The following is an 8,859-nucleotide window of genomic DNA, read 5'->3' on the forward strand; positions in this document are numbered from 1 at the left end:
CCGAGAAGAGAGGCAAGAGGAGAAGAGGGCAGGTATGGTTTATCTCATCCTTAGCTCAGCACCACGGTGTGCAGTTAGGGCAGAAGGGGAGCGACAAAGGTCTAACCTCAGCAGAGCTTCTCCCTTCCTGTGATGGAGCAGGGGAGAGGTCAGCTCCAAGCATGCCTTTTATAGGGTGCCTCTTTGAGAAAGAATCCATTTTTGTTCCTTTGGGATCTATTTTAGAGCATGATCCTACAAAAACCGGTCACCACCGCTCTACTTTTTCAGTTCATCCTACATACTAGTCTGTGTCAAATGCTACCCGGAACTGAATAGGTGATCCTGAGTTGATCATATTTTAGGTTCAGTTTATGAAGGTGTTAGTGACACCACAAAGGGGCCAAAAAATAGGGAAAAAGGTCCCAGGCAGCAAGTAATAAACAATACCAGTCTCCGTTTCATAAATTCAGATGCCACCAGGCAGCTCCATGAATTTAACATTTTGCAACAAACAGACTGGATTAAAAGAACAAGTTGAGGATGCCAAAACAAACGTTTCAGAAATTTCAACCAGCTTTATTATATAAACAGGCTAAATGTTTTAAGGAAGACTGCATTTCAGTTGTCACATTTCCACATTAACATGGTTTCAAAAATTATATATAAATTTTTCCTCTCTTCCCCTTAAAAACCTTTGATATAAAAAGGACATACAATTTTCCTGAGGTCCAACAACAAAAAGCAGAAGTACAAGAACATGATGTATGAAGATCCTCACATAAAAAGTTATCACTACCAGATTACTAGCTTTCTGTCAGAATGAACCACTGATCTGCTTTGCTTTCGTTACTGTGCTTTTTGTTCTTTCCCAGTAAGTCAATTAAATCAGTTTAGTTAGTAAAATTAATGCACTTATGAGGCCTGCTTCCAAAAGTTCTTAGTTGCCCTTGCTCATAATATCTCTTCCCTTGCAATAATTCCCGGCAATAGCTGTTACTTCTCCCTAAACATGGGAAAACAGAAGCACAGAGTCCAACAGCAAGTAAATGGAGATGGTGATTAGCATGAGGCATGCCTTCTGTTGTAAACAATCTAAGAACGTAAGAAATGACATTCTGGGTCAGACCAGTGGTCCACCCAGCCCAGCAGCCTTCTTCAACAATGTCCGTAAGACATGCCGTTTAGGGGGAACACGTAGGGCCTCCTGTGGTCCTTTCCCCTCACACACAGCTGTTGGACTAGAGAACTAGAGGCTGCTCAGTCACTGCTTGGAGCTACTTCCCTGGATGCCTGCAACCGGTATCAGGAACTTGGCCCAAAGAAGAGCTGCTGCAAGTAGAAAAGCCCAGACTTTTGACTTTCTGCTCCTTGCTGTAGAGGCTGCATTCCGGCTTGGTTCAGCCTACTGTGAATCTTTGTGGAAGGGAAAAAGCTAATGATAAGGAGGAACGGCAGTTCTGTTTCCAAACAGGACCCAGGGCGCTTTTTTTTTTTTGTGAAAATGAGAAAAAGATTTTTGACAAGTCTTCCCACCACACTTTCCATGCAGGAGGAACTACCATAGGTCCAGCAGACTCTCATTTGGCTCTTGGAAAAAATACACATTATTAGTAAAATAATTTAGACTTTGGTTTTTTTCTAAGGTTAAAGAAAATACAGTAGTGTCATTTACCTAGATGTGAGCGTTCTTGCAACCCCAGGCTTAAGTGACCTAGCCCTGAGGAGAGCTGTGCTGCAGAGGAAGTAGGCTCAGGCTCAAGGGGAAGAGGTGCTGTGTGAAGCTGCTTCCCCTCCCTTTCTTGAAGGCACTGTTTTAACTTCTCGTCTTTCACATCTAGGCAATGGAAGTCATGAACAACGCAGGAGAAGGAAAGATGTCTGGGAAAGGCAACGCATGTGGGTTCCTGCAGTCACCAAAGACCACACACTCGTGTTTGAATTAGATGTGCATTAATTGCTCAACACATCTTCGTTCCATCCATTGCAACTTCCAACACTGACCAATACCTGTTTACGTCTCTTAGTGAATCCCATTCCTCCTCGGTCCTGCAGTCTTTACTCTTTACAAGTCCTCTGTGGTCCCTTTGCCTAGGGACAAACTTACACTCTAAGAGGTATAAGGCTCAAGTACCTTTACCTTTGTTTGCATAGAAAGAGCTCGAGACAGCAATGCAGAAAAATAGTATTTTGTGACGATCCATTATAACATTCCCTGCCTTGTCTTGGGAAGCACTGGCTGCTGCAGGGAGGTGACACCAGGGTGCTGGCCAGGGTGGCCCCCGCCACACCCAGCCGTTAAATACCTGTAGTTTAGGGTGGCATCTGTCCTGCTTTAGGCTGTTTAGTTACATCTACTTTTATGCGGCTCAGAGAAGCAGGAGATACAGATGGATTTATTTCACATTGGCAGCATCCTTGCTGCTCTCATTCTTGTAGCATTTTGCTGCAAATATAATCTCTAAAAATAGTCCCAGCTATGACTTGCATAAGGTCAGAGGAAGGCTGGGTACATTACACCGCAATAAAAACATGAATGCGTGAACAATACTTTCCACTGCAAAACCAACTCTCGGAGAGAAATAATTGATAAATAAAAATACATCTGAGGCACGGGCCTTACGGTTCTCCAAAAACACAGAAAGGCCTGATTGCAAAGTTTCTGGAGAGGAGCCTGCTTTCACACTGTGGTATGCTGAAACGAACCCCATCTGAATCACGTGTAGAGAAAGAAAACATGTGCTTTGTTTATCAAAAGTGACCGTATCAGAGCATTCAGATCCAGAATAAGTCTTCATCATTATTCAGATCTGCCATTTTTAGTTGAGTTTACCTCATCTCTAACTTGTATATGCTGTTCTGTCAGTCAAATTACTTCTGTACCTCTCTTCTCACTGTCGAATCTGTGTAGCTGGAGGACAGGAAGAAGGGAGAGAAAACTTTTCTGATATTTATCAGCGTTTGAATGCTGCTTCTATTCTGACATGCTGATAATCAAGAGCTCTGTATTTTAACTGATGATCTAGTTAGCTCTGTGGTTTAGTTGATGGTATTATTGTCAGCACACAAACTACAACTTTCAAAACCCTGGGCAGAAAGTTTACAAATTCTTGCCTCAGTAAGTTTGATACATAACATCCAGAGGCAGGTGACACACAGATATGTCAGGTGATGAAACATTTCTCTAAACCTGTACACTTCTTGTTTCCCTGCAACTTGCAAAATTTCCTAAGAGCAGGGTTAGAAAAAAAATCAAAACAGAAATGCTCACATGAATCACGTTAAAGCTACTGTGGAAAGAAAGGATACAAATTACAGTCTGCAGACTGTCCACTTTGGTAAATCTTTATTTTTAGACCGTCATGACAGCAAATCAAGTAAGGTTTAAAAATATACAGCTTCTATTTTAACTGCAGATATGTCTGCGTCTGGAGCAGATCTGTTCAGTGACAATAACTTGCAGTTTATAAACCAATTACAATTTATTTTCAGTAAATATGTATTTAATTCAGTTGCAGTCAATGACCCAAAACAACACAACCGTTTTCTTATTTGGTATTTGCTATATGTGACTGATCATATGACATACTAAGGTTATACATCATATCTGAGCTCTTCTCACGGAATCAAGGGATGCCTCCCATTTTAAAGACCCATCAAAAAGGGCCACCAGAAACCCCAGATAATTACCTTAAAAAGTGCCTCTGAGATGAGATTGCAAATGAACATAAATCAATCTTTCTAAGATTTACAATGTGATAAGGAGCTCTTAAAAAAATCTCATGAAAGTTTGCATCCAAATGCTGGAGCCAAGAATATTAAAGTTATATATAATGTTACAACAGAAAAATATTTTCAAGGGATGGGAATACTTTTGGTGAGTTGTATAGGGCAGATAGGAGATATTCTCTATTTCTTTTAACCCTTGTTACCCAGTACGTGGTGTTTATCTCATTTTTATCATAATACTTAAATCCTGAGGTGAATACAGACTTATTAATTTCCTTACAGGGTTTTTCAATATATTTACTATCTTAGTATCTGAGGGGGCTCACAACCAATAATGAATTTATCTTTGCAGTACTAGAGGTGCACTTGAGGTTAAAAGGTACTATTACTTCTATTTGGCAGATGTAGAATTAAAGTGTAGAAAGAGGAAAAGAAATAGAACTAAACATAATATTTTATATAAATAAAAATATACATATATACACATCAAGCATGGAGACGCTCAGGTTCTGATGTTTCGCTTGCAGTTGCATGCCTCCTGCACAAAAACCCTGGCAGAGGCAGCTGTAGAATCACACTTTCTAGGGGAGCATCTAAGTCTCCTTAAACTAGAGATTTTCTTCTCTTTTCGTGCAGTGTTCTTCCTCAATCACTACGTACTGAACAACCACAGCAAGAAATCAGGCTTGGGTCTCCTTTTGCTGCACAGATATATTTATTTCTTGAGGCTGAGGAAGAAAACACTATGCCATTGGAAACCATACTGCATTTGCACATGATTCTGCGAGCCTAATTTTTCTAAAGTCCTGTCCTTCGATACAAAACAAAAAGCAAACCCAAGAATGCCACCACCTGGAATCACGGTGACCCCTAAGTGAGTCAAGCCCCACATCTCGACACCCACAGCAGGGACAGCTACAGCTTGAGCGACTGCCTTGGCGTTAGGCGTAGCGGGTCACTGTCCTTCGTGGCACACCTGCTCTGCAATTGCCATTCAGACTGATCTTGCATATACTTGTTGCCAGCCGAGCTTTAAATGAGTCAGGCAGTGAATATGGTACAGCCCAGGGTAGGTGGAAAGGAAGAATAAAAGGTATAGATGAAATCTTCATCAACACCACTAATAAATTTCTACCAAGCTTGTGCAAGACATAGTTTCTTTGAAGCTCAGACCTTGAACAAGCCCGCGCGGGTTTTATAGGGGCACTTTGATTCCAGGACAATACTTCTGGTGAACCTCAAATCCCCAGTGTAAGACATGCAGAGTGAAAAGGTTTTCCGAGAGACAACTGACCTGTTATGTTAGATAAGCCCAAAGATAGAAGGATGAGGCTGTGACAATTAGGGAGCTACTCCCTCTATTTTCTAGCTGGGGATCAGCTCATTGAGCCTGTGGTGTCTCATGGCAATAACCACTGGTTCAGAGTTACTTAACAGGTTGGAATTGCTGTATAGTGAAAAAAAAAAATGCTTTAAAATGACAGGGACGGAGTAGGTCCACACTCCAGTGCATCAGTCAGGCACGTTCCTTGCTTTTCTTTCAGAGCATGAGTGCTGCTCAGGTTCCCACAGCAGCACATCAGCTTCTCTTCAGCTCCCTAAACCTGGCATGCAGGACTGTGGAGCTCAAGAGAAGCTGTCGCACCGTCAGGCCTCCCCCTCGCCTGGTAAATCTGTGCTGCATGCACGCAGTAAAGAGGCACTGAAACTTGCTGGTGCAATTTCTGTCCAGTGAAAAGCGCTGGTGCTGTTATGGGAGGAGTAGGGGAGAGTTCAGAGCAGTGAGGCATGGGTAACACAGGGCACTGCTGGTGTTACCACACTGCACTCCCCGCTGTGAGACCTGGATCAGCAATATTTCTTGCTCCTCCCTACCTGGCGCAACATAGCCGTAGCTCACCTGAAACAAACCCACCCCAAAATTCCAGGTGCTGAAGTGGTCCCCTGGGCTGGCGGTATGGTGGAGGGCAGCCCAGCAGCAGGGTCTTGTGCTGGGCATGTTGGGGAGTCGTGTGGGAGACAGGCAGGACAGGGAGAAGGGGGAGGCTGTGGCATGGAGCTGCTCTGCTGCTCCTCGTGCATGTGAGGGGTCCCTGTGCTGTCCTTGGTAGAGACACGGTCAGACAAACTCTCACTTTGCATCCACAGCTGGGAAATGGGTTTGGTTTTGGTTTGAGTTCAGCGAGTGCTTTAAAATAACAGGTTCCCGTTTAGTTGCAGTTTGAGAAAAAAAAAAAGAATGGTCCAAACTGTTTTTTTTCTTTGGGCTCAGGTTCTATTTTATGCCCTGGTAACAATCTCATTAACATACTTTTCTGAAAACTTCTTGAGATAATCAAGTGAACGGTTTTAAGCAAAACAAAAAAACCCCAGCCCAAGGCAGATGCCCCGCATAGAGAATTTCAGAGCTATTGGTCAACGTCTAAGTCATAGAAACAAAAAAGAAAAGATTCCTGAATAAAAATTGCTAAGCAGCCACAATTCTAAATGGTACAGTAGTACCTCTAACACTTGTGATTCTTACTTCATCATCTTAATATTCAGTTTGGCCTACAAACATACAGTTTGCAGTTTGAATCTACAAAACTCACAGGATATTAAGTCTTAGCATTTTTGCCAGAAGATTGCTTTTGCCTCTCCTCTGATCCTTACTGTCTTGTCTTACTTCTCTCAGAGTTTCTTGAAAATTACAAAAATTGAATTTTTGGTTTATCATCTGTCCTGCTACTGAAGCTCCCATCTTAGACTCAGCACCTTAGTTTTTTAAAACCCCAGATACAGTGCTGCAAACTACGGCTAAGCCACTGAATATATTATGGAGGTTTTTTTTTTTTTTGAGAGTAGCATGTCACAGAAGCATTCAAAGTTACCAGCTGCCTCTGTTTTAGGGTGTCATTTAAGACCTCTTGTGTCTGATTATTCTACTTCATCTTAATTACTAAGGCTGTTTTGAAGACGTCTTGATTTTCATAGCTTGATACAGTAACCATTGCATTGCATAAGGTTTGACCAATAAAGCCTCAAACTCTTATTTACAAAGCCTTACCTTAATCATAGAGTCCCTGTGTGTGTACCAAACACTTGCTCTCCTGGTTGTGCTCAGCTGGGTTGAAGTGAGGTGGGTAAAGGAGAACTGCAAGCAAGGGAAGAGGAGAGAATGGGAGGACACGGAGCAAGCCCAGGCAGAAACATCAAGTAGTTTTGGGATGTTAAAAATAAAACCCGTGCATGTGACCACGTAGCTCAGCTTACAGAGCAGTCTCTTCCTCTGTATTTGTTAACACTGTCACTTCTGGAGTGATACTTCACAGAGAAGATGTGAGAGGCAGGACCAGTAATACTCCATGCCCCCTGCATGAGAGGAAAAGATCAAAACCCTTCCCAGAGCCCTGTATCAGCTCCCTGCCGCTCTCTGACGGAGATTTGCCCTTCACAACTTAACTCCCCTTGGCGCCCACACCAGTTTGTGGTCTCTGCTGTTGGAATTGTCGCCGTGCCCCTGGCTGCCATCGTCACCAACTCTAGCAGCTGGTGCAGACAGCGATGGCAGGTTTCCAATCTGTCTGGGCAGGGGTGGGCAGAAAGAGAGCGGGAATGGCCCAGAGCTGAGCAGCCGGGCAGACCTGTCTGCCCACCTCCCAGGGACCCCCAGGAGGCTCCCCAGCTCCAGCTGCCTTGCTGCACATTGAAAGGGTCCCACCAGCCACCAGGAGGAAGCCTGAAGGGTGCAGCTCCCACTGTCACCCTTCCTTAGCCAAACCTGAGGAAGCAAAGGAGCAAAAGAGAGCAGTCGTGTTTTACCATCAGCGTGGACCCATTAAAGCATTTCATGATGAGTTTGATGGTGAGTTTCATGATGAGCATTTCATACTCATGGTGAGTACAGACATTCGGGTACTACTACATGTCAGTGAGGTTCAGGGGTGCAGATGGGGCAGGCGCTGCTTCTCCCTGGTGGGTGCTCACCCCACCTGGCTGCAAAGACACCTCTTGTGACCCTGCTGCTGTATGCAACCACTTTTTACCACCTCAGAAACACAGAGCAACATCTTCTGGCTATGGCGGTGTTGGCTCTGAGATCCTAAGTCATGATGAACTTGTTGCTTTGCCTTATCTTTCTTCTTCCCTATCTGCGAGTCCCCAGTGACTCTCATTGTTTGAGACAGTGCAGGCAACTGTGTTTTCATCTTTAGGGCTGAACAAAATGTCAGTAGGTGACAACCAAGGCTTGCTGGTGCCAATCGTAATTTATTAGTGCTAAATATGGTTAGCAGTCTGGCTCCGTGGCCTTTTTTAGAAAGGGCTGTATTATCGTGATACCATTTTCTGTCATCCCGTTGCATTACAGAAAACAGGGGCCAGTGGCAATATGCCTACACCCAAATTTCACCCAGTCACAACATGATCGCTGATCTGTTTACCCCGTCCACTTCCACCCCTCACCCCGCCCAGTTCAGGGTCATTCTTCAGCCTTCAGTGTTGTCATCATCTTTTTAGACTGTGTTTAAAAACACGCTGCTTGTGTGCCTCACTTTTAAATGAAGTAAAAAATTCTTCTCAAAATTCTGTATTACTGGTTCAGGAGTAAACTCCCTCCAGCTGAATTAACCCAGATTACTAAAATACTTAGGGCCTCACAAGCATCTGCTGTCAGAAATGAAGCTACCTTCTGTCTTAATTTTACCGGCACCTGATGTCAGCCTGGTTTTAGATCTCTGTGTTTCCAGACAGTCTGAACTCTGGTGGTGCTTTTTACTGCTTCCATGTGTTGCTCGGTGATCATGCAGACCCAAACAGCCTGCCCTGGGCCTGCCTCACTCTGTTCGGTACTCTGCCTTGCTGCCCCAGGTAACACAAGCCCCCAAGTTTTGCAAATCTTTGCCTGCAGGTGATGGCTGTACTGCAAAAAGGCATCATCCGTGGCGGCCTTTTAGGGCAGGGTATCACAAGGCACGCTGAATGAACATAGTTCACTGTGCCTGAAAATGTGTACGTGGTGGAGAGAAGGGAGCAGAAAAGCAAAGGCAACAGGAAACAGGAATTCATCCTTGTACCTGCAGCACACCATTGTATTAGCTCAGCTGCACCTGAAACCAGACTCTCAGCAAAAACAGGAGAACTTGCAGATCTCTGCTGTCGCCCTTACCTGGG

At 44.0% G+C, this 8,859-nt stretch overlaps 1 protein-coding gene across 1 annotated transcript in view; it reads right to left on the reverse strand.

Moving 5' to 3' along the window:
- FBXO40 (F-box protein 40) overlaps positions 1–6,837 on the reverse strand; it is a 13,226-nt gene extending 6,389 nt beyond the window's left edge. Inside the window, exon 1 of the mRNA XM_009329034.1 lies at positions 6,755–6,837. Within this exon, the coding sequence (XP_009327309.1) occupies positions 6,755–6,763 (9 nt within the window). The 5' untranslated portion in view covers positions 6,764–6,837. The remainder of the gene's footprint in view (positions 1–6,754) is intronic.
- Positions 6,838–8,859: the final 2,022 nt, after the last annotated feature.

The sequence above is a fragment of the Pygoscelis adeliae genome, unplaced genomic scaffold, assembly GCF_000699105.1.
Source record: "Pygoscelis adeliae isolate BGI_AS28 unplaced genomic scaffold, ASM69910v1 Scaffold120, whole genome shotgun sequence".
NCBI lineage: Eukaryota > Metazoa > Chordata > Aves > Sphenisciformes > Spheniscidae > Pygoscelis > Pygoscelis adeliae.